This window comes from Symphalangus syndactylus, chromosome 22 (assembly GCF_028878055.3).
Source record: "Symphalangus syndactylus isolate Jambi chromosome 22, NHGRI_mSymSyn1-v2.1_pri, whole genome shotgun sequence".
NCBI lineage: Eukaryota > Metazoa > Chordata > Mammalia > Primates > Hylobatidae > Symphalangus > Symphalangus syndactylus.
The window spans coordinates 24,493,776-24,520,217 of NC_072444.2; the positions used below are offsets into that span (position 1 = coordinate 24,493,776).

Below are 26,442 nucleotides of genomic sequence, written 5' to 3' on the forward strand. Positions count from 1 at the left end.
CAATTCCTGCTCCAGGTCCCCACCAGCACTCCCTACGGCTTGGCCCCAGTTTGCCACCCCAATGCTGTCACCCTTGCCCTACCCTTACCCAAATGTGATCTGATGTTGACCAGACTACTGTCTCATTACCTGTGTGTCGATTTTAGAAGCTGTGAGTTGGCAGACACGGCCACATGAGGCCCACACATGTGTTTTGTTAGGCCCACAAGGTTTAAAAAAACCAAAAAACTTGAATTGGTTGCCAATGTTTAAAAACCAGGAGAGTCCACATAAAAATCCAGATTTCCGGCTTCTCTTTAAAAATCTGAAGATCTGGCAACACCGGGTTCACATTCCCCCATGACAGCAAGCGGCTGGAGTGGGTTGTGGCGGCCCCTTCAGATGGAGCAGGCACTCCTGGTCAGGCAGACACGACACCACCCCGGTGTGCGGCTCCACTCGCTGCATCGCCAGCACAGCTCCTGCAGGCATCTAAGTTACGACCCTAGACTTACTTCTTATCTGCTCATATCTCTACCTGTTCCTGCGCAGCAAGACGACTATCTTGTAGCATCTTAGAGGAGGCAGCATGGGGCAGTGAGAAGAGTCCTGGACTGGCAGTTAGTAGGAAGATAAGTATCATCTTTAAGTGCAACAGAATGAAAAACCAGAACCAATGGATCCAAGCCGCAGGGGGCTGACTTTGACTCAAACTAAGGAAAGACTCTCTAACACCCCTGGATCCACTCCTGCTCCTATCACTTCCTAGCCACACAGGCTTGACTAACAAAACACTTTGAACTTCAATTTCCCTGTCTACCAAGCAAGTACATCATTGAGGACTTACAGGTCTAAAATTCTCTGGTTCCTTATGTTCTATGGGGAAGCATAGTATAGTGGGAAAAAAAATAGACTTTAGAGTCAGACAGGCTTGGATTTGAATCCCAGCTTTCTTCCTTAATGAAGATAAACTTTATTGCTGAAAATGAAGATGGTGTTCAGGCTGTGTCTAGTAAGTAGTCATCAAGATGGTCTAAGGGTTTCATCCTGATGTGGTGGTAGAGAGACCACATCCCCGTGGGTAAGTGGGCTGAGTCTACTTTAAACACTCCTAGTAGACACTCCTAGTGACAATCATTCAAAAAGAGGTGGATACTTAGAAAGAGAGAAGTAGGAAGGTGAGCAGGCCTCGGGCACAAAAGGAAGATGCTGTCTTGACTTTGCTTTTTCTCTTGATCCTGGACACAACTTTAGGAAAAAGGCTTTTATCTCACTGAGGTAAGCCAGGAGCTAAACAGACAGCAAATGGGTTTTACAGAATTATCTGTGAATCTCTTGAGCTACTCCTTGATCTTTGGCAATGTCATATTTAAATTTTTTTTTTAAAAAGACAAATACACGTAAGTCAATAAACCTTCTGAAAAAGGAAATCTATAAAAATAAAATGTCTGCTATGAATGATGAGGGACAAAAAAAAGCACACACACACACAACAACAAACAACAAACAGTAAACACACTCATTCTTTTCCAAGGAAAAATCATCTAAAAACATTTACCCAAATAGCAGCTCACCTTAAGATCCAACGGGAGCTTGTTGGAGGTGAACACACTTAGCTTCATCTGAGGAATGCTGATTTTGAGATTTTCAAAGTAGTATCGAATTGGTGTTCCACCTTGCTCAGCTGCCTTTTCATGGAGGTTTTCATCATATTTTTCCACCTCTGGTACAAAGGAAGAATTAAAAAAACAAAAAAGAATTTCTTAGTCTCATGATCCAAACACTTGTATTCACATTGAAAAAAATCATCAAAAAAAAGAAAACCATCTATCACTCTCAATTTAGTTTGTGAGGGTACAGTGACGTGTATAGTATTCTGATGCCATTCTTTGTGAGAGTAGATCTGTTTTGTGTTGTTTATCAAAAAAGAAGACTAGCATGTTAACTCGTGACTCTATACCATCCAACAGATGTCATCTTTGGAAAAAATCATCCAGATGGAAAAGCCAAAGGCCACAGGTGTATTTGTTAGCAATGTTATTATCAATGACCCAGATTATCTAAATTTATTTTCCTAGGATCATATCCAAATAAGGTCTTGGAGTGCAGTGTAACTGAATCAAAATGAGTATCACCAATTCATGAATCTGAGTGAAACATAATGCCTGAAAAAGAATCAGGCTGCGGGCTGTAAAGACGTAATATCACTACAAGCAGCGCCCTGTCTCCCAAATGGTGGACATCCATTTAAATAGGACAATGAAGGCAGATTTTTTTACTTGCCATCTCATGAAATAAAAGGAGTAGCATGGGCTACAACACAGCAATGTGCTCTTTGCAATTGATGCCGTATGCACATCCAACTGGGCAGCATATTTTGCCTTGGCTTCACGTGCCTTGGAAATAAAACCAGAGAGCTTGTACATACCTATTTATCAAACACATTTATGTTGTAAGCTATTAGCAGTGCTACTTACAGAAAAATGATACTGCAACAGAGACCTGCCCATTTATGCTGAGGAAGCAGAAACAGCTACAGACAGGATGGCAGGTACTTTAAGGAGCAGCAGGACTGGGCTTGTGGATCTGAGGGCTGCATGCTGCCTCTGTCCCATCCCATCAGCACTGGTGACAACATACCAAAAATATGGGAAGCAACCTCTTAGTCAGCTCCCACTTCAATGAAAGGCAGGCAAGGATTTTACAAAAGTCTAAATCCATGCTTGAGGAGAAATTTATTACAGCAACTTATAAGAAAATTTACAAGAAAAGCATGTCGAATCAAATTTAAAGTAAAACTTCCCAGGTAGGTACCAAAACAGAATGGATACCTGGCAGGCAGGCTCCCAAGTAGCTGTCTGAATACAAATAAACACAGGCGTTCCAACCCAAAGTGGAAAACACAGCATTAAACAGACAGGATCTTGCTCTTGATCCCAAATACTCTTAAAGCTTAAATTCTAAATCTGGGATAAAAAGAACAAAAATATTTTTCTTGCATTGTGCGTATGTATGTACATGTGTACACACATTCCCAGTGATTTTTTTTCTCTAGCCAACATGGGCAGATAAACATAAAAGCCTCTTTCTTATCATTTCTTCAGGCTCAATATTTAGTTTAGGCTTCGAAAGACTGAGTATTATCGACTTTTTTCTAAGCTGTATACACAGCCATGAAAAGCCCATCTAAGAGCGGGAGGAAAGGCTGTGATAAAAAGAAGCAACAGCTCAATTATTTCTGTAGCACTGCTGGAAACCTGGGCTTTTCAATAGCTTATCTTACTCCCTTCTACAAAGAAGAGAATAAATAAGTAGAAACCTTTGTAATTACAGAAAGGCACAAGGGTTTGGATGTCAAAAGTTAATGAATTGAGGATAGCCAATTTTATTTTCTCAACTAAACCAAAGGAACTGCCAAAGGGATTTCTGATTCTTGGCCTGGAGTCTGTTTAATAAACAAAGGTTAGGAAACAAAGTGGTTTGCTAAATGACTAACATCATTTCTGTCATCCTAGAGCAAATGAATCAAAAAAATGCAAAGCAGAGAGGAATAGTATATTGCTTCCCAAAGGTGTACCACCGGATACTCCAGGATTCCAGAAGACCCTCTGAATGGCTCCTTTAGTTCACAGAGATAACTCAGACAACAAGTAATACTTTGAAAAAGCACAACTGAAACACAAGCCTTAGCTTCCTAGCTCAGGCTGAGATGTGGAAAGGGAGCCTACCAGACACCAAGGGGCTACCTACTTTTACTAACAGACTCAAAAATATCATCTTTGAACCAATTCCCAAACACAGACGTAGAACATTCAACATTACCTGATTCTGCTTGATCGTAGCCAAAGAAACTTAGCAGCTTGAGGAGCAGTTTCTCCTCAATTTGCACTGTGAATCTCTGAGCTGTGATCATCAGATGCTAGAGATAAAGAAATTCTGATTTAAAATGTGAACACCAGAAGGAACTTTCATCTGTACTATTAAGAAGGCCTCAATGACATGGTATGCTTTCATTTATCACGTGGCTTTATAACCGTAATGCCAAATTATTTCTGGGTAATCTCTATGTTGTTGTGATTAACTAAAAACTCCAAAAGATGTTTAATAGATGGTTTGCCATTCTACTGTTTGGTTCCCAGGCAATCTGGGCCTCATTAGTCAGGATTCCAGCCTCAGATGCACTGTGGTGGATGAACTTTATGGTGTGTGCTCAGATGGATGGCAGCTAATTTAAGGAGCAGCATGGCTGGGCTTGTGGATCCGAGGGCTACAGGCAGGCTTGGTCCCATCAGCACTGGTGATAAAGGACCAGAAATATGGGAAGTAACCCCTGGTCAGCTTCCACTTTTCCAGAGTTTGCTGTTGGAACAGCTAGCTTGTGTGTGAAGACCCCTCCAAGAAAGAAAGTTTATCATTTGTAACTATCTGCTTTTGGTAAACAGTGTGGTAACTTAGGTAGCAGCACGTCTGTCTCAAGGTCAGACCCATCATAGCCCTTTCCCAATATTTCAGGGTTATTCTGTGTGTGTGTGTGTGTGGGTGTGTGTGTGTGTGTGCGTGCACGCACGCACATATGTGCACATCTCACTCTGTCACCCAGGCTGGAGTGCAGTGGCGTGATCGCAGCTCACTGTAGCCTCGAACTCCCAGGCTCAGGACCTCCCACCTCAGCCTGCTAAGTAAGTAGTTGGGACTACAGGTGCTTGCCACCAGGTCCAGCTAATTTTTGTATTTTTTATAGAAATGGGGTTTCACCATGTTTCCCAAGCTGGTCTCAAACTCCTGGGCTCAAGAGATCCGCCCGCCTTAGCCTCCCAAAGTGCTGAGATTACAGGTGAGAGCCAGTGAGCCCAGCTGGGGTTATTCTATTTTTAATAATAGATCTGGATCATGCCTGGTCCTGACCTATCTAGAAGATGCTATACTTTCCTACAGTGACTTCACTCTGATGAATATGGACTGTGGCCCATATGGAGTCAGTACCATCAAACTATCACCTGCAAGGTTACTGAAAACACAACTGAGAATACAAAGGGCCAGAAGGAGGAGTTCCTTCAATTCCTCCAAACAATCTATTATGTCACATGTGGCTGAACCCTGCAGAGCTATTCCCATCAGTACCCAGCACTGCTGCTCTGAGACTTGGCTGTGAGAGAACAAATCAACGTTCCAGCATGGCATCAACCCACCAGCCTCCTCCACCAGCCCACCTTGTAGATGTTGGTCAGTGCACTCTTACTGGGGAACTTCACTGCGTTGACTTGCACAGCTGGGCCGGTCTCGATGACCTCATTCTCATTGCTCAGGGGAGTCACATAAAGCATGAAGGGCTGCGTAGTACCAATGAGCTGATTGTCCACCTACGGCCACGAAAAGGTAGCAAAGCAAAAACAAAAACAGACCAGTGGCTCAGTTTCCATTTTTACGCTTGAGTGGGGCCTCATAATGCGCAGGTTACTCAGAAAGTACCCTTGTCATTTCACTTGATCTCAATAGCAGCTCACAAAAGGGCAGTCATAATAAAGTAAGCAGTCATAATAACAGACGCTAAATTTCATTAGGGGAGTGCTTTTCTAAGAGAATAGATTTTGTTTTCTCACCTCAAAAAAATAAGTACGTGAGGCAATACATATATTAGCTCAATTTAGCCATTCCACAACATAAAAATATCGCCAAACATCATGTTGTACACGATGAATATATACAATTTTTTTTTCTTTTTTTTTGAGACAGAGTTTCACTCTTGTTGCCCAGGCTGAAGTGCAGTGGCGGAATCTTGGCTCACTGCAACCTCTGCCTCCTGGATTCAAGCGATTCTCCTGCCTCAGCCTCCTGAGTAGCTGGGATTACAGGCATGCACCACTATGCCTGGCTACTTTTATATTTTTAGTAGAGACGGGGTTTCTCCATGTTGGTCAGGTTGGTCTTGAACTCCTGACCTCAGGTGATCTGCCCACCTTGGCCTCCCAAAGTGCTGGGATTACAGGCATGAGCCACTGTGCCCAGCCGACTATATACAATTTTTGTTCATTGGTTAAAAAATCAACTATTGGCCAGGCACGGTGGCTCACACCTGTAATCCCAGCACTTTGAGGTTGCGGTGGGTGGATCACGAGGTCAGGAGTTTGAGACCAGCCTGGCCAACATGATGAAACCCCGTCTCTACTACAAATACAAAAATTAGCTGGGCGTGGTGGTGGGCCCCTGTAATCCCAGCTACTCAGGAGGCTGAGGCAGGAGAATCGCTTGAACCCAGGGGGCAGAGGTTGCAGCGAGCCAAGATAGCACCACTGCACTCCATCCAGCCTGGGCAACAGAGACAGACTCCATCTCAAAAAAAATAAAAATAAAAAAAAATAAACTATTTGAAAAAAGTAATGTTTTAAGTCCACGACCTGCTGAATGAAAAAAAAAAATTAATTAAAAAAATAAAACAGGTGATACTATCTGTGAAGCTCCATGCTAGCCACTTCATATGCATGATCTCAAGTCACATCATGCCTGTAATGCTGGTGGTTAAACTAAGGGTTTGCTGCAGTCCTTATGACAACTTCATGAGCTCTGTCCTTATATTACAGATGAAGAAGCTGAGAAGAGAGGCCCTTGCTTAGGGTCACACCGCTGGTCAGTGGCAGAACTAGAACTTGAATCCCGGTCCGTCTGACCCCAAGGCCAGCACTCCTAAACACTATGCTATCGATGCTTCTCTCTCACTCCAAATTCCTTCAAGACAATTTAAATTAGAGAACCAGGAGCTCAAATGCCTACCAAATTGTAACAGTTTCCTCTACTAAAGTCAACTCCCTTCTCGGGAATGAAACGATTAAGTCAGTGGCATTAGGGTTGACTCTATTTATGCAGCCCTGATCAGTGCCATCACAGAGGACACTTGCCACACTCAGACGTGCATGGATGTCTAGAGGCTCCTTGCAGGAAGCAGCCATCTTCATGTTCTGTCTCACATCGAAGTTCACCACTAGGAAGAGGAAAGAGGAGAGACCATCTTTTTGGGTACCCCTAAGAGACCATCTGCAGGTACTTTCCACCCATGCCCTATCATATCACTTCTTAAACCCCTAAAAGCTAGGTATTATTCCTCCTCATTTTACAAACAAGTAGACAGAAGCTTAGAGAAGTTAAATTATGTTGGCAACAGAATGAGACTCCGTCTCAAAAAAAAAAAAAGAAAGAAAGAAAAAAAGTTAAATTACTTGCCCTCATTCGCACAGCTTGTAAGTGGAAGAGGTGGGATACAAATGCAGAGATTTCTGGCACCGAATCCTCTGACCTCTCCATTGTATTGCAGGGATTTCCAAATAGACATGTTTGTACAACCAGAAATGACTTTCCTTCTGTTTGTTCTCAGGGCAGGGATAAGGGCAAGAGACTTGGAGTATTTTTTCCTACTTCCATTCCTTCCTCCTGCAATGTATTCTCTATATAGCAGCCAAAGTGATCTTTCAATAAAATACAAATCGAGTCATACAGCCCCTTCCTTTACACTCTTCAGTGGTGTCCCTTTCTCTTAGGACAAGACCAGACTTCTCACCACAGCCTCTGAGGCCTGCATGAACTGGCACCAAATTCTCCAACTTCATCACACACCCACCACTCTTTCAGGTTCCCTACCATCCTCACTCGAGCCTCCTTATTGTTTCTAAAATGTGGGCAATTCCTTCCTTCCTCAGGGTCTCTGAATTGCCTGAAATGGTTTTCCTAGTGACCATCTCTATCATTTGCTCATTCTATTCCTCCAAGTTTCAGTTCAGCTCTCATTTCCTCAGGAAGATCTTCCTGAGCCACTTTTTCTAAAGTAGCACTTTATCTAAAGTAGCTATTCTTTACAGCAGTTATCACAGAATGTCATTATTCATTTGTTTGCTTGCCTGCATATTGATTGGCTGACTTTCTCTCTAGGCTGTTGGCTCAAGAAGAGCAAAGCCTGCATTTTTGAAGGCATAACCATATCTCCAGAACCTAATACAGTGTCGGGCACACACTTGATGCTCAGTAAGAATGGACTGAATGAATGACTCATTACCTATCTCATCCAAATATGAAATGGCAATAAAGGGCTCGACCATATTGTCTTCTCCTTTATTCTTTCACTAAACACATCTGACACAAGGTGTCATAACTGAGAATTACTAATTCTAGCTAGTTTTATTCTCCCAATTAGATCAGATGCTCCCTAAGGAGAGGATCTCTATTTTCTGTTTTTAAAAATTCCTTCTTGCAGCACTGTAATCACAGTAAAATACAAACCTGCTTGTTTTCTATGATTTGCAGCATACATCACATAAAGAGGTATTATAAGAAAAACAACTTTTTGGCCGGGCCTGGTGGCTCACGCCTGTAATCCCAGCACTCTGGGAGGCCAAGGTGTGCAGATCACCTGAGGTCAGGAGTTCAAGACCAGCCTGGCCAACATAGTGAAACCTTGTCTCTACTAAAAACTACAAAAATTGCTGGGCGTGGTGGCAGGCACCTGTAATCCCATCTATTCGGGAGGCTGAAGCTGGAGGATCACTTGAACCCGGGAGGCGGAGGTAAGCAGTAAGCAGAAATCGCACCACTGCACTCCAGCCTGGGCAACAGAGTGAGACTCCGTCTCAAAATAAATAAACAAACAAACAACTTTTTAAAGTAAAGAATAAAGTTAAAGAAACTAATGAACAGCAAATGGTTCCTTGAATTGTCTCTGTAAGGTCAAAAAAAGGAGGACAAAGAAAAATAGCTGTAAGATATTAACTATCTGTGCACAAATAAATAGGATACGATTAGCCTGAATTCTTTGTTATTTGTGATACGTAATAAAAGAAAAATTTCTTCTGAAAAGAGGTTCTGGCCTCGACAATCTGGATGGAACTGCATGACATGTTAAGGGAGAGAAGGAGCCCCAGTCATGGGAGACACATTGCATATACTCCCAGTAAGGAGTAGTTTGTCCATTTGGGAAAAAGAACCACAGTCTGGGGCTTTGGATTCTTCTTTTGGAAATGTCTACCAGGAACTAGTGTCCTGAACATATTTAAACTTTGATGAAGGTTATAAAGGAAAAGCATTCCAAGTATAATGTTACAAACAGATAGAAGTTGTTTTGATAGCACAGTAACAGTACTCTGCCAAAAATTGTAAAAGTCAACTTTTTCAGAACTCCGAAAGTTAATAAAAAACTTGCAACAATCTAAGGAGCATTTATTCAAGAAAATAAGCTGAAACTCAGTAAGAACAGCGAGCTCTGTGGCATTTTAATTTGTCCTATTCTCTTTACCCCCACCCCAGCTCCACAGTAGCCTTGAAAACCAACCGCCCTACAGTCATACTGAAAACAAAGCAGTCCTAGCCGACACTCCAGGAGCCAGAAGGAGTTTGCAGCTCCCCCAGGAGTCCCATCCCCAGACTTGTCAGTATTTGGTTTGTCTGGCATCTCTCTCATTCCTGATATTAATAATCTGTGTCTTCTCTTTTTCTCCTGCTCAGACTGGTTAGAGGCTTATTAATTGTATTGATCTTAAATATCTTACCGATATATATATATATCTCCTATTAGTTCTATCCCTCTAAGAGAACCCTGACTAATACACATTTTGGTACCAGGAGTGGTTCTAGAAGAACAGAATATTAAGGATAGAGTTCTTTCATTGGCTTTGGGGTTTCTGGAGTTGGCTGCTTAATATGATTAGACCCAAAAATGCTAAGGACTGTACTTCTAATAGCATGGAGAATATTGATAGTCCTTGGCGTGAACCGTTTGGAGAATTATGCAAAATAAATGCATTTGACACTCCTGATTCACCTCTCACGAGAGGCAAGGATTTTAGTGACTCTATACATAATACCTCTGGCCATATGTAGAAAACCAAGTAACATAATGAAGCTGGTTGGTTGCTCCTAAGTTCAGTGGACAAAGTGATGAAAGAAAATGATGAACTCAGGGATTCTGTCTCCCAGCTTCAGAAGCAGATACTGAGCCTCAAAACTGCTAAGATTGCCCTAAGTGAGAGTCTTATCTTCTGCAGAGAAAGAGCTCAAATTGTGGAAAAACAGACGCAAGCTCTTATCATGCAAGTGGCTAACCTGCAACGAAAGATGCACGCACAGCCTCACCAGGTGTCTACTGTTAAAGTGAGGGCACTGACTGGAAAAGAATGGGACCCTGCGACTTGGAATGGGGGTGTGTGGGAGGACTGTAATGAAGCTCGGGGAAACTGAGTTTGTAAACTCTGATGAGCCTTTTTTGCCAGAAGGAAGAGCTTCCCCATCCCCAGCAGTGGCAACATCCCCTCCTCGACCCATGCTGTCATCAGCTTTCCACTTTTGTCTGAGGAGATGAATCCTATGCTGCCTGAGGCAACAGTGATGACCTCCTTGAGGCAATTGCCAGGAAAAATAATGTTGATTCTCCTCAGGAGTCACCCCCAACACCCCTTTGCTTCTAGACCTAAAGTCCCGGCAGGCCCCTAGATGTGAGGTTGAGAGTGTGACTCATGAGGAGGTGTACTACACTTGAAAAAAACAGTTTGAGTTCTCTAATTTATACAGACAGAAATCTGGAGAACAGATATGGGAATGGATATTAAAGGTATGGGATAATAGTGGAAGGAACATAGGGTTGGATCAGGCTTTATTGATCTCGGCCCACTAAGTAGGCACTCTGCTTTTAATGTTGCAGCTTGGAGAGGTAAAAAAGGTTCTAATAGTTTATTTACTTGGTTAGCTGAAATATAGATTAAAAGATGGCCCACTGTGAGTGAGCTGGAAATGTGTGATCTCCTTTGGTTTAATGTACAGGAAGGGATCCAAAGGCTTAGGGAGATTGGGATGCTGGAGTGGATTAGCCACTTCAGACCTACTCATCCCAGCTGGGAGGGTCCAGAAGATACACCCTTGACCAATGCCTTGCGGAACAGATTTGTAAGGGCAGCACCTGCATCTCTGAAGAGCCCTGTAATTGCTTTTCTCTGTATGTCAGATCTAACGGTGGGGACAGCAATCATTAGCTACAAAATTTAAATACAACGGGGATAACTGGATCCCGAGGTGGCAGGTTGCCAAGTGGCAGCACTCGATCATCAAAGGCAAGGTGGGCATAGCTACCATAATGCACAACAGAGGCAAAGTGGCAATCAGAACAGTCTGACTCATGTAGAGCTCTGGCACTGGCTAATTAATCATGGTGTTCCTAGAAGTGAAATTGATAGGAAGCCTGCTGCATTCCTACTTAATTTATACAAGCAGAAAACTTCTAGGTTGAATGGACAAAAAACTAGTTTGAATTACAAAAACAGAGAATCATGGCCCCTCAGTCAATTTCTAGACTTGAGCCAGTTTACAGACCCAGAACCCCTTGAATGAAGGGGAGGCCGGATCCCCTTGAGGAAGGACCCCACTACATCACTGACAATTTATGCAGTGAATCTTTCTCCCATCCTTCCCCAAGTAGACTTCCAGCCTTTTACCAGGGTAACTGTGCATTGGGGAAAGGGAAAGGATCAGACATTTCGGGGATACAGGACACTGGCTCTGAGCTGACGTTGATTTCAGGGGACCCAAAATGTCATTTTGCCCTCCAGTTAAAGTAGGGGCTTATGGAGATCAAGTAATTAATGGAGTTTTAGCTCAGGTCTGACTTACAGTGGGTCCAGTGGGTCCCCAGACTCATCCTGTGGTCATGTCCCCAGTGCCAGAATGCATAATTGGCATAGACATACTTAACAGCTGGCAGAACCCCCACATTGGCTCCCTGACTGGTAGGGTTAGGGCTAGTACGATGGGAAAGGCCAAATGGAAGCCGTTAGAGCTGCCTCTACCTAGAAAAATGGTAAACCAAAAACTGTATCACATCCCTGGAGGGATTGTGGAGATTAGTGCCACTATCAAGGACTTGAAAGACGCACGGGTGGTGATTCCCACCACATCCTTGTTCAACTCTTCCATTTGGCCCATGCAGAAGACAGATGGTTCTTGGAGAATGACAGTGGATTATCGTAAGCTTAACCAAATGGTGACTCCAATTGCAGCTGCTGTACCAGATGTGGGGTTTCATTGCTCGAGCAAATTAACACATCTCCTGGTACCTGGTATGCAGCCACTGACTTGGCAAATGCCTTTTTCTCCATTCCTGTCCACAAGGCCTACCAGAAGCAATTTGCCTTCAGCTGGCAAAGCTAGCAATATACCTTTACTGTCCTACCGCAGGGGTATATCAACTCTCCAGCTTTGTGTCATAATCTTATTTGGAGAGACCTTGATGGCTTTTTGCTTCCACAAAATATCACACTGGTCCATTACACTGATGACATTATGCAGATTGGATCCAGTGAGCAAGAAGTAGCAAACACACTGGACTTATTGGTAAGACCTTTGAGTGCCAGAGGATGGGAAATAAATCCGACTAAAATTCAGGGAACTTCTACCTCAGCAAAATTGCTAGGGATCTAGTGGTGTGTGGCCTGCCAACACATTCCTTCTAAGTTAAAGGAGTTGCTGCGTTTGGCCCCTCCTACAACCAAGAAAGAGGTACAATGCCTAGTGGGCCTATTTGGATTTTGGAGGCAACACATTCCTCATTTGGGTGTATTACTCCAGTCCATTTATTAAGTGACCCGAAAGGCTGCCAGTTTTGAGTGGGGTCCAGAAAAGGAGAAGACTCTGCAACAGGTCCAGGCTGCTGTGCAAGCTGCTCTGCCATCTGGGCCATATGACCCAGCAGATCCAATGGTGCTTGAGGTGTCAGTGGCAGATAGGAATGCTGTTTGGAGCCTTTGGCAGGCCCCCATAGGTGAATCACAGCAGAGGCCTCTAGGATTTTGGAGGAAGGCCCTGCCGTCTTCTGCAGATAACTACTCTCCTTTTGAGAGACAGCTCTTGGCCTGTTACTGGGCTTTGGTGGAAAATGAACGTTTGACTATGGGTCATCAAGTCACCATGTGACCTGAACTGCCTATCCTGAACTGTGTGTGTGTGTGTTTTTTTTAAAAAACATTTATACAATAATATTATTTTAATCAAGAGTTTCTTAAAATTTCATCAAGGACTTTTTTTTTTTTTTTTTTTTTTTTTTGAGACAAAGTCTCGCTCTTGTTGCCCAGGCTGGAGTGTAATGGAGTGGTCTTGGCTCACTGCAGCTTCCACCTCCCAGGCCCAAGTGATTCTCCTGTTTCAGCCTCCCAAGTAGCTGAGACCACAGGCACCCGCCACTGCCCAGATAATCTTTGCATTTTTAGTAGAGATGGAGTTTCACCACGTTGGCCAAACTCCTGACCTCGGGCCATCTGCCTACCTTGGCCTCCCAAAGTGCTGAGACTACAGGTGTGAGCCACCGGGCCAAGCCAAGGATCTTAATATAGTCATTTATGGCAAAAGAAAAATAACATTTTTGGGTTGGATGCAGTGGCTCACACCTATAATCCCAGGACCCTGGGAGGCCTAGGCGGGCAGATGGCTCGAGTCCAAGAGTTCAAGACCAGCCTGGCCAACACGGCAAGATCCCTGTCTCCATAAAAAATACAAAAATCAGCCGAGTGTGGCAGCACACACCTGTACTCTCAGCTACTTGGGAGGCTGATGTGGGAGGATCACTTGAGCCTAGGAGGAGGAGGAGGGTGCAGTGACCCGAGGGAGCACCACTGCACTCCAGCCTGGGTGACACAGCAAGACTCTTGTCTCAAAAAAATATATTTAAAAAAACCACAAAACATCTTTTGGGAGTAAAAGTGTTTATCCCCACTGCTTCACTTAACTAGCCTTAAAAAAGCAATAAAATAAAATAAGATGTTTTGTTTGATCACATAGATTTACAGTTACTCAAATGAAAGATTTTATTTACAAATTAATAATAAAAACGAAGGCTGAAGTGGGCAAATTACTTGAGGTCAGGAGTCAGAGATCAGCCTGGCCAACGTGGTGAAACCCCATCTCTACCAAAAAATATAAAAACTAGCTGGATGTGGTGGTGCACACCTGCAAACTGAACTGGGTGCTTTCTGACCCACCCATCTAGCCATAAAGTGGGTTGTACACAGCGGCATTCCATCATCAAATGGAAGTGGTATATATGTGACCAGGCTCGAGCAGGTCCTGAAGGCACACGTAAGCTACATGAGGAAGTGGCTTAAATGCCTATGGTCTCCACTCCTGCCACCCTGCCTTCTTTCCCCTAGCCTGCACCGATGGCTTCATGGGGAATTCCCTATGATCAGTTGACAGAGGAAGGGAAGCCTGGGGCCTGGTTCACAAATGGTTCTGCACGATATGTAGGCACCACCCAAAAGTGGACAGCTGCAGCACTACAGCCCCTTTCTAGGACATCCCCGAAGGACAGCAGTGAAGGGAAATCTTCCCAGTGAGCACTTCAAGCAGTGCACCTGGTCATACACTTTGCATGGAAGAAGAAATGGCCAGATGTGTGATTATATACTGATTCAAGGGAGGTAGCCAATGGTTTGGCTGGATCGATGGTCAGGGACTTGGATGAAGCATGATTAGAAAACTGGTGACAAAGAAATTTGGGAAGAGGTATGTGGATGGAACTCTCTGAGTGGTCAAAAACTGAAGATATTTGTATCCCATTTGAGTGCTCACCAATGGGTGACCTCAGCAGAGGAGGATTTTAACAACCAAGTGGATAGGATGACCTGTTCTGTGGACACCACTCGGCCTCTTTCCCCAGCCACTCCTGCCATCTCCCACTGGGACTATGAACAAAGTGGCCATGGTGGCAGGGATGGAGGTTATGCATGGGCTCAGCAACATGGACTTCCACTCACCAAGGCTGACCTGTCTACGGCCACCACTGAGTGTCCAATTTGCCAGCAGCAGAGACCAACACTGAGCCCTCGATAGGGCACCATTCTTCTGGGTGATCAGCCAGCTACCTGGTGGCAGGTTGATTATATTGTACCTCTTCCATCATGGAAAGGGCAGAGTTTGTCCTCACTGGAATAGACGCTTACTCCAGATACGGGTTTGCCTATCCTGCATGCAATGCTTCTGACAAGACTGCATCTGTGGACTCACGGAATGCCTTATCCACTGTCATGGTATTCCACACAGCATTGCCTCTGAACAAGGCACTCACCTTATGGCTAAAGACGTGTGGCAGTGGGCTCATGCTCATGGAATTCACTAGTCTTACCATGTTCCTCATCATCCTGAAGCAGCTGTATTGATAGAATGGTGAAATGGCCTTTTGAAATCACAATTACAATGCCAACTAGATGACAACAGCTGGGGCAAAGTTCTCCAGAAGGCTATGTATGCTCTGAATCAGCATCCAATATACGGCACTGTTTCTCCCATGGCCAGGATTCACAGGTCCAGGAATCAATGGGTGGAAGTGGAAGTGGCACCATTCATCACACTCCTAATGATCCACTAGCACAATTTTTGCTTCCTGTTCCTGCAACGTTACGTTCTCCTGGCCTAGAGGTCTTACTTAGTTCCAGAGGGAGGAACACTGCCCCAGGAGACAAAACAACGATTCCATTAAACCGGAAGTTAAGATTGCCACCTGGACACTTTGGGCTCCTCCTAACTTTACGTCAAGAGGCTAAGAAGGGAGTTACAGTGTTGGCTGGGGTGACTGACCCAGACTATCAAGATGAAATCAGTCTACTACTCCACAATGGAGGTAAGGAAGATTATGCAAGGAATACAGGAGATCCATTAGGGCATCTCTTAGTATTACCATGCCCTGTGATTAAGGCAATGGGAAACTACAACAGCCCAATCCAGGCAGGACTACAAATGGTCCAGACCCCTCAGGAAGGAAGGTTTGGGTGACTCCACCAGGAAAAAAACCCACAAAACCATGACCTGCTGAGGTGCTTGCTGAAGGTAAAGGGAATACAGAATGGGTAGTAGAAGGTAGTCATCAATACTAGCTATGACTACATGACCAACTGCAGAAACAAGGACTGCAATTGTCATGAGTATTTCCTCTTTCTTTTGTTAAAAACATGTTTGTGCATGTATACACTTGTTCTAAGAAAATATCTTCATTTTATTTCCTTTCTCCTTCATAATGTGACATAGATTTATTGACTTTATATCAGCATTCAAGCTTCGTTAACTTTATGTAATAGTATTTAGGTTAGGGATTGGTGTGTTTCCAGCTATATGAAGGGTAGTTGTATTATGTTAGGTGTAATTATGACCTTATAATCTCGGCAGTTGACAAAGGGTAGACTTGTGATGGTTAATACTGAGTGTCGACTTGATTGGATTGAAGAATACAAAGTATTGATCCTGGGTGTGTCTGTGAGGGTGTTGCCAAAAAAGATTAACATTTGAGTCAGTGGGCTAGGAAAGGCAGATCCACCCTTAATCTGGTGGGTGCAATTTAATCAGCTGCCAGCAAATATAAAGCAGGCAGAAACACATGAGACAGGCCTACCCTCCCAGCCTACATCTTTTTCCCATGCTGGATGCTTTCTGCCCTTGAACATCGGACTCCAAGTTCTTCAGTTTTGAGACTCGGACTGGTTCTCCTTGCTCCTCAGCTTGCAGACAGCCTAGTGTGGGAACTTGTGATCATGTAAGTTAATACTTACATATATATATCCTTTTAGTTCTCTCCCTCTAAGAGAACCCCGACTACACCAGTAATATTCTTTACTTTGAAATCTATTCCATCTGATGTTAATCTAGTCATTCTCACTTCCTATGACAAGTGTCAACATGTTATATCTTTTTTCATTTTCTTTCCTTTTAACCTATTTGTGTCTTTATCCTTAATGTGTGTTTCTTGTAGGCAACATATAATTGGTTCTTGCTTTTTTTATACAATTTGATAATCTCTGCCTTTTCATTATGGCGTTTACAACATTTAAATTTAGTTAATTGATACCATTAGGTTGGAGTCTACCATCTTGCTATTTATTTTTTATTTGTCCTATCTATTCCTTTCCCTGCTTTCTGTTTTCTGCCTTCTCTTGGATTATTTTTTTATGATTTCTTTTTTTTTTTTTTCCCTGAGACGGCAGAGAATCCATCTGTCACCCATGCTGGAGTGCAGTGGCACAATCTTGGCTCAATGCAACCTCCACCTCCTAGGTTCAAGCAATACTCCTGCCTCAGCCTCCCGAGTAACTGGGATTACAGGTGTGCACCACCACACCTGGCTAATTTTGTATTTTTAGTAGAGACGGGGTTTCACCATGTTGGCCAGGCTGGTCCCGAACTCCTGACCTCAAGTGATCCACCTGCCTTAGCTTCCCAAAGTGCTCGGATTACAGGCGTGAGCCACCTCGCCTGGCCTAATTTCATTTTATCTCCTTTGTTGAATTATTAGTTATAACTCTTTGTTATTTTGGTGGTTAAGAGTTTATGCTGTTTATCTTTATAAGTCTACATTCGAGTGACATCATACCACATCATGTATAAGATTACACTAATAGACTTCTATTTCTCCCCTTCAGCCTTTATGCTATTGTTGATAAGAATCTCACTCTTACTTTAAATAAGAAGAAAATAATCTTATATATTTACCCAGGTAGTTATCATTTCTGGTATTCATTACTTTGTGTAGAACAGACTTCAATCTGATACTATTTTTTTCCTTCTGCCTGATGATATCCTTTTACATTTTTTGTAGCATGGGTCTGCTGATACCTTTCAGTACTTTAAAGATGTTGCTCATTGTCTTCCCACTCCCATTGTTCCCAACAAGAAATCTGTTGTCATTCTTATCTTTATTCCTTGGCACATAACATGTCTTTTTTCTCTTGTTCCTTTGCTTTAACACTGGTTTTGAGTAATTTGATTATGATGTGCCTTGGTATAGTTTCCTTCACAGTTGTGTGCTATATTCCATCCAGTGTAGTTTTCATTACATTTTAATCTCTTCAAGCTTTAGCTTTTTTATGTCTTCCATATTGCTACTTAACCTTTTGAACACAGAGAATACAGTTATATTAACAGTTTTAATGTCCTCCAAAAATTCTAACATCTGTGCCAGTTATGGATCAGTTTTGACCAATTAGTCTCCTCATTATATAGAAAGTTTTCCTACTCCTTTGCACACCTGGTAATTTTTGATAGGATGTCAGACATTGTGAATTTTACCTTGTTGGGTGCTACATTGTTGTATTCCAATAAATCTTCTTAAGCTTTATTCAAGGATATGGTTAATTTACTTGGGAAGAGGTTGATTCTTTCGGATCTTCCTTTTATGATTTCTTAGGCAGGTCTACAGTAGTGCTCAGTTTAGGGCTAATTAATCACGAAGGCAAGGCTTTCCTGAGACTCTTCCCAACGTCTCATAAATTCTTAGTTTCTCCAGTCCAGCTGGTGGGTGCAAGCACTATTCCTAGCCCTGTGTGGGCAGCAGGCACTGTTCCCTCTGACCCTTTCAGATGGGTAGTTTCCTCACATACATCACTGACTAATACTCGGCTAAATATTCAAGAGGGACTGTCTATAGATCTTCAGAGTTTTTCTGTGCAGCTCTCTATGCCCAAGTGTACCATCCTATAACTACAGATACCTTGGTCTCTCTAGACTCTCAGCTCTGTTTTTTCAACTTCTCCACTGTGCTAGGTACTTGCTTGTTCTCCCCTCCCTGGAAATTTTCTCAAATTGGTAAGAAAGGGCAATTACAGGGCTCAGCTCTTTTGTTTCCCACCTCTCAAAGCACTGTCCTTCATTGTTCTTGGGTTGTTTCAGGTGGGAGGGTAAATTTAGTCCCTGTTACTCCATCTTGACTGAAAGCAAAGTCCAGTTCTTTAGTTTGTTCTCCCTATGACAGACCTCAATTCCTCCGAATGATGGTGAGATGACTTCCTGTCGGTTTTTCTATTGGCAAGATGGTGAACCATGGGTCACCTTCCTCCATGCCACCTTGACTGAGTTACCTCTAATATATGCGGAATTCTGCTGTATGTAGAAAAATTAATGAGACGAATGTACGTAGAAACAACTATTTCATAGAATGATTTTTTGAAGGCCACAAGATATTTCCTCCAAAACATTAAAGTTCTTAGAACATCAAACATTAGATCTGGTTGGGTGATCAGCATGAAAACAAGGTGACTAACAGCTGTGGAACTTCCCCCTTACCTGTACATCCTGTATGCTGAGTTCAAGCATGTGACTGGTTGCCAGCTGTGTATAGTGCACATTGATTCCTGTAAGACTTGCAAAGACCAGTTCTTCTGGGACTTTATTAATTAAAGACAACCCAATTCCACCTTCTAACCTCACAAGCACCTGAAAGGAAACCAAAATATGGCACCCTGAGTGTTTTAAACACAGCTCATAGTATCCAGGAGAGTATAAAAAAATAAAGCATTTTACATTCCTCTACTCCCAACCTCTCAGCAGATGAAAACTACTTAGGGGAGTCCTATTATTTGCCTGGAGAGCTCAAATGCCATCGTCTTACTGGAAGCCTTGCTTTCTAGGCATACCCTTCATCCCAACGAGAACTCCAGAGTATGTGATGATGCCTCCATCAAAGGACCGATGACATTCTGCATTTCATTACAGAAATCTAATTATGTGGGAATCTTCCACCTTATTTGAGATGAAAGCTCATAATTTGTTATCCACTACACTTCCATAACATCCAACACAGTGTTTTACACATAGGCATTTGATTTTTTCAAAAATTACTGAATAAACGTCAAATAAATATACTTTTTCATGTTCATCTCATCTTCCTTTTCAAACTTGTCACTCTCCAATCCCAAACAGATAAAACAGAAGGAAGATGTCAGAGTGGCTGAAGCAAAAAACAAAAAATTGTTTGTCTTAAATCTTACTGAAATTCAAACAGTTTAGCTTCCTTTATTGTAATAATAGTTTAGCAATGCTTGCTGCATGCTGATTCCACATAAACTTTGTTGTCATTTACATAATATATTCACACATTCACTGATAAACAGTAAACACTGTGAAGTGTAACTCATATTTAGAATCATACAGGATAGAAAGAAAACAGAAGGTCTAAACTACTACCAAGTAAAATTCTAAAAAACTGATGATCAAAGAAATAAATTTACAATATTTAGACCTTACTTCCAATTCCTGCTCTGTATCTGGATTCTTTAATTTCTGCAGCTCTTGTTCAGTGACAGGAAGTTCATCCACTTCATATGAACGGCTGCTTTTCCGGTGGCAGAAATCTGTTATCTGAAGTCAAATAAAACACCATATGAAGATGATTCACTCTTCCTTATTGAAACCTATTCTAACCCAGCACAACTGTGTAGGTGAAAAGTCATTATGTAATCAAGAATCCTATGGAAGCGAATGGTTTCCAAAGCACTGCTAAGGTAAGACTTGTGTAATAAAGAAGCAAACTTGGTTTTAAGTCTGCACGGCAAACTCAAGCTATACACCTTGAGAGCCTCACGTAGTGGGGTTAGATATCTGCAAATGATCTCAAATTAGAGCTCAAGTCAAAATATGCAAACCTCAAGATCATTGCATTCATTTGTGTCTTAAGATTGCTTTTTAAAGTAGTATTGTGAGCTGGCACAGTGGCGCACACCTGTAGTCCAAGCTACTTGCGAGGCTAAGGTGGGAAGATCGCTTGATCCCAGAAGTTCAAGACCAGACTGGGCAATATAGCGAGACCCTATCTCCACAAAAAATGAAAAGTAATTAGCTAAGCATGGTGGCATGCACTTAAGTTCCAGCTATTCGGGAGGCTGAGGTGGGAGGATCACCTGAGCCCAGGAGTTCAAGGCTGTAGTGAGCTACGATTTTGCCACTGCCCTCCAGCCTAGGTGAAAGAGAGTGGCATAGCTAAATAAATAAATAAATAAATAAATAAATAAATAAATAAACACAAAGTGGTATTGTGAATTGTGATGCACTATCTCAGAGAGCTCATTGCTACATTCCAACATCTTTTTTTTTCCTTTGTTCTGATTACGCTATGACCTAATAAACCCTTATCTCCATCACAGATCTCTCCCCTGGGTTTCAGAGCCATAGTTACAATGACTTATGGACATCTTCACATAGATATCACACAGTTACCTTAACTCAACAAGTCCAAAACCTAACTCCTCCTTCCTCTGCAAGTCTGCTCCATGTTCATCCCTTAGTGATCTGGATTATCATCCTGTGAGTTGCCCAAGTCAGAACCTTGGAGGCCATTACTGACTCCTTCCTCTCCCTCATTCCCACATTCAGTCACAAAATCTGCCTGACTCTACTCCTAAGTAAGCTCTCATTTCTATCCATTTCTCTCCAGCCTCCTCATGTCCACCCCTGCCACTTCTTCCAGTTCAGGCCACCATAACCTTTCATTTACATTACTGCAAGAGCCTCCCACCTGGTCTTTCTCTATCTCCAGTCTTGCCCCACTCTGATTCTCTACACTGCAGCCAGAGGAAGTGATCTAAAACAATTTTCTAATCATGCCATTCCCTGACTCCTTGCTGCCTTAGAAAAACCACAAATTCTTTGGTATGTATCTCAGACTTTTTATGATCTGGCCCCTGCTTCTATCTCCAGCCTTCTTTCTTACCACATTCTGTGTGCCACTTGGGCTGAGGATCACTCTGCTACCTGTGGGCCTTCACTAGTCAACTTCCACATCGTATGTCATTTACTTCCTATGTTTATTGGTCAATGATTGTCCATCCCCACTAGAATGTAAGCTCCAAGAAGGCAGGGAGTTTTGTCCGTTCACTGGTAAATGTTCCGTACCTAGACCTGTGCTGGCTCAAGTAGCTGCTCAGTAAATACCTGTTGATGAACATGCTTATTACTGAGGGCACAGTCCCTCTGCCTGTACCTTTCTATTTGGCTAATTCCTTTCAGTTAACCTCTAGGTCTCGGCTTAAGTACTACTTCTCTTAGGAAGCTCCCCACCCTCTAAATCTGGGAATACAAATCCTTTCCATACACCCTCCACTCCTACTCTCATTAACACAATATTTTAATTATCCGATTAAGGATCTCATATCTTCTTGTTGTTAATGTTATTAAGATATTGTGTTATTAATAATTAACAACACTATTAATATGCACTGTTAACATTATCTTGTTTAAATCTTATACTGTTTTAGATTACCACATATTTCATTGATACTTTGCTTATACTTGACGCTTATCTTTTTGTTGTACTTTAGGACAACAACTTTGTAACAACTTTGTGAGGTCGATCCTATTCCCATTTTACAGATGAAGATACCGTATCTTCATATCTGGCATAAACATCTTCAATAAGTATTTGTTAAACGACTAACCATTGGGGGTGGGGGAAGTACAGAGTTTCACATCAGCTCTTATGACAAATTATCACCTGGAGTGCTCTAGTTGGTCCATCTGGGATGACTCTGATGGATAACATTCCAGAACCAGGTCTCATTTTTTGATTAATAAATTGTTGTTCAGGTGGAACTGGCCCCAAAAGCTCCATGGAAGTGTCAGGACCAAGAACAACTTCAGCTCCATCAAACAAACCAGAAAGTCCTCCTTTGGCCTAAAAGACATTGGAGTAGAGACGTGAGAAAAGACAGAGGCACTGACTTTGACAATTTAACACATCATTTCAAACAAGTTCCTAAATTTACATTCTCCTCTGGAGGGTCATGATCAATGTGCAACAAAGCCTTTACTATTTGTTCAGCTTTGCAGATGATAAAAAACAGTAGGAATACTCGAGTAAGATGAAAAGTTATGCTCATAAATTTGGGTAATTATGAATAAGAGATAATTTCATGCATAGATCAGTTTAATTCTGCCTTTTACTAGTACTAACTTCTTGTCATTAAAATAAACTTCTAAAAAAGTAGCCCAAACTAGCTGTTTCTTTGAGTATTCTTACTAGGGTTTGCTTAAAAATCTGAAATATTCTGAAAATAGAAAATAATTATTATAATCATTCAGCTTTCCAGTAAGAGGAAAATTCTCAAGTTGAAAACCTCCCAAACAGGCCTATGGCTGGACAACCAACCCAAATACTCAAAAGATGGTGTTTCTTCTAGAATGGAATACAGAGTTGAGAAAGTCACCCAATACCCAGTTATTCAGGCTGTTAAAAGAAAAACTTCAAGCCGGGCGAGGTGGCTCAGCCTGTAAACCCAGCACTTTGGGAGGCCGAGACGGGCGAATCACCTGAGGTTAGGAGTTTGAGACCAGCCTGGTCAACATGGTGAAACCCTATCTCTACTAAAAATACAAAAATTAGCTAGGCATGGTTGCAGGTGCCTGTAATCCCAGCTACTCAGGAGGCTGAGGCAGGAGAATCGCTTGAATCCAGGAGGCAGAGGTTGCAGTGAGCCGAGATTATGCCATTGTACTCCAGCCTGGGCACTAAGAGCGAGACTTTGTCAAAAGAAAAGGAAAGGGAAAAGGAAAAGAAAGAAAGAGCGAGAGAGAGAGAAAGAAAGAAAGAAAGAGAAAGAAAGAAAAAGAAAGAAAGAGAAAGAGAAAGAAAGAAAGAAAGAGAAAGAAAGAAAGAAAGAGAAAGAAAAAAGAAAGAAAGGGAAAGGAAAGGAAGGAAAAATAAAGAAAGAGAAAAAGAAAAAGAAAGAAAGGGAAAGGAAAGGAAGGAAAGGAAAAAGAAAGGAAAGAAAGAGAAGAGAAAGAAAGAAAGAAAGAAAGAAAGAAAGAAAGAAAGAAAGAAAGAAAGACTTCAGCCGAATTAAATTTAAAGGAGTTTAATTGAGCAATGAACAATTTGCAAATCAGGCAGCCTCCAGAATCACGGCAGATTCAGAGAGACTCCAGGGATGCCTCGTGATCAGAATAAATTTATAGACAAAGAAAGGGAAGTGATGTACAGAAATTGGAAGTAAACAGCTGGACTGGTCACAGGTTGGCGTTTGCCTTATTTGAACACAGTCTGAACACTTAGCTGCCTGAATGGTGGGAGCATGGCTGCTGGGACTGGCCAAGGCTCAGCTATTGTTACAGGCACATACTCCTAAGTAAGGATTTCAATCTTGCCTGCCGATTACACTAGGTTACAGTTCGTCCACAGGGATTCAATTATAGAAGTACGGAGTCCTTCTCAGGCCATATTTAGTTTGCTTTAACAAGGCCTTTGGAGGAAAACACCTTCTTGCCACATGCCCCGAGTAAACCGAGTCTACAGGATGATGGCTGTGGGAAAGCAAACACAAGGCTAGAGAAGACAATGGCAAAGAGTGTCTAAATCCCCTTTGTTAACTTTTAAATTCTGACTCAATGAAAAGCAAACTTTGAGCAGGGTTTATAGTACAGGTTTCAACACAAAGAAAGCTTTTTATAGCTATTATAAGTTTAGAAAGAAAGAACATATACAACCTAATAAGAGCAGTGTCAGAAAATGTTTTAATGTCTTCAATGACTTTATTCAGCATAATAAGATTGAAACAAGCTTACTTCCCTAACCAAAACACATTCTGCTCTGCTGAATACTGTTATTATACCGTCACTAACAAGCAGGGAAATGATGAAATAGATTCACAAAACAACAAACACCAAAGAGAGATTTTAAGGAAGAAAATGCTCCAAGAGCATTGGAATTACATGGGCTTTAGAAACAAACTAGAAGTGAAGTCAGGGTCAGACACGAAACCCACCAATTATAACAAGCCCTCTTTGCCTCTAGAAGTTTGAATTGTATTGCTAATTGAAAATCACAAATCCATTCCAGATGTGTGCTACATATAAGTAAGCAGCTTGTCTTTGATGAAGAAAGCTCAGGGCTATAGAGATAAAGAAAATAAATCTCACCAAAAGCAGTCAGAGGCTCCTTACAGTTTTTGCAAACTGCCCTGGAGTACAATCTAAGTACACTCAGAGTTCTCTACCAAGGGTCTGATAGTCTCCTGTTTCCCTTTTTTGTTAAATCCCAGGCTGCACAGAACTGCACACACAATTGCAGGTGCTAGTCTACTGTATGTCCAAACCTCCTAGACACCTTCCTACTTCTCAGACCCCTGTTCTCACTCCCAGCCTGAAGCCAGAAAGGGCAGAAAATCCAAACCCTTGGTAATTTGCCAAACACATATTTGCTTAGAAAGTAGCTGGCAGTTTATTATGAGGTAGACTGGCTGAGGAGACGACAGAGGAAACTGTCCAGCAATCTTCATTCTGACATTTGCTACAGCAATTCAATGCTTATTCAGGCCAAAATGAACAGAATCAAGAGCATGTAGATGCCTGACGAATGCTCACCATGTCATAGAACCCTTTACAGAGGACTTGCAGCTATGCCATTGACTTCCCAGGTCTAAACCTAATTCATCTAACTTAGTGATGGACTTTTAGTTACACTTTTTTTCTTTTTAAAATTACATAGGTAATATATGACATCAAAGAAAAAGTCCAGGTAAGCCATGAAAAACATATCTTATCATCCAGGGCAATCACTCTTAACACGTGTATTGCATACCATCTCCAAGAACTTTTCCCATGGAAACATACACAAATGCAGGTCTGGGCGCGGTGGCTCACGCCTGTAATCCCAGCACTTTGGGAGGCCAAGGCGGGTGGATCACGAGGTCAGGAGATCAAGACCATCCCCTTGCTAACACGGTGAAACCCCGTCTATGCTAAAAAATACAAAAAATTAGCCGGGCGTGGTGGCGGGCACCTGTAGTCCCAGCTACTCCGGAGGCTGAGGAAGGAGAACGGCGTGAACCCAGGAGGCGGAGCTTGCAGTGAGCTGAGATTGCGCCACTGCACTCCAGCCTGAACCACAGAGCAAGACTCTGCCTCAAAAAAAAAAAAAAAAAAATACACAAATGCATAACAAAACTCTGACTTCCTTTTAACTAAAATGGAATAGAATAAGTATTGCTCTGTAACTAGTTTTCCCATTGAACAATTCACCACGTATAACTCAGTAGAGACTTTGTTTCAAAGAAGGCTCAACCACTGCTTGCTGCAATTGGGGATCAAAAATGACTGACCTGGACGACCAACCCATGTAACCCACACGTCAGTTTTCCTTCTCGGAAACTCCACGTCTGAGTTGTGCTTCGCCTGCGGTCAGGCTTTCTCAGCATCAGTGGCTCGTATCTGGAAAACGGAATGTACAATGAACCATGAACCCTCCGAGTCAACTGTTTCACGCCTGAAGGGAACATGAGGATGATAGTTTTGCTCTTCTTCCTTCTAATACCCTCCACCCTTAAAATTGAATGGGTAGTTAGCTTGAATCCTAGGGCAGTTAGGTATCTCTTGATAAGAAAAGAGGAATAAAACAAAATGGAAAAACATGAAGAGGGGACACAAAGTAAGACATTAAAGATTTCATAACACATAATAATATGGCTTCTCGCATTCTCAAAATGGCAACTTACCATGCAGTATGGAAGGAATAGCTGCTAAATATATGTAAAATCTTTCCAACAGTCTTTTTTCTGTTGTATTTCTAAATTCTTTTCTGTTTTAACTTGTAAGTCAACTAAAGTTTTTCTGGAAATAAGGTATTAACTGAAAATACACTGATTTTTATGGAGAAACTAAGGCACAGGCAAATAAAGTAACTTATTCAAACTTAGAGAG

At 42.2% G+C, this 26,442-nt stretch overlaps 1 protein-coding gene across 8 annotated transcripts in view; it reads right to left on the minus strand.

Annotated features, from left to right (window-relative positions):
* VPS13D (vacuolar protein sorting 13 homolog D) overlaps positions 1-26,442 on the minus strand; it is a 294,776-nt gene that overhangs the window by 109,013 nt on the left and 159,321 nt on the right. For all 8 annotated transcript variants that reach the window (XM_055261411.2, XM_055261410.2, XM_055261409.2 and 5 more), the window contains 7 exons: positions 25,845-25,953; positions 22,244-22,423; positions 20,002-20,115; positions 19,042-19,191; positions 5,190-5,339; positions 3,802-3,898; positions 1,554-1,702 (listed from right to left, as the gene is read on the minus strand). In XM_055261411.2, the coding sequence (XP_055117386.1) occupies positions 1,554-1,702; positions 3,802-3,898; positions 5,190-5,339; positions 19,042-19,191; positions 20,002-20,115; positions 22,244-22,423; positions 25,845-25,953 (949 nt within the window). The remainder of the gene's footprint in view (positions 1-1,553; positions 1,703-3,801; positions 3,899-5,189; positions 5,340-19,041; positions 19,192-20,001; positions 20,116-22,243; positions 22,424-25,844; positions 25,954-26,442) is intronic.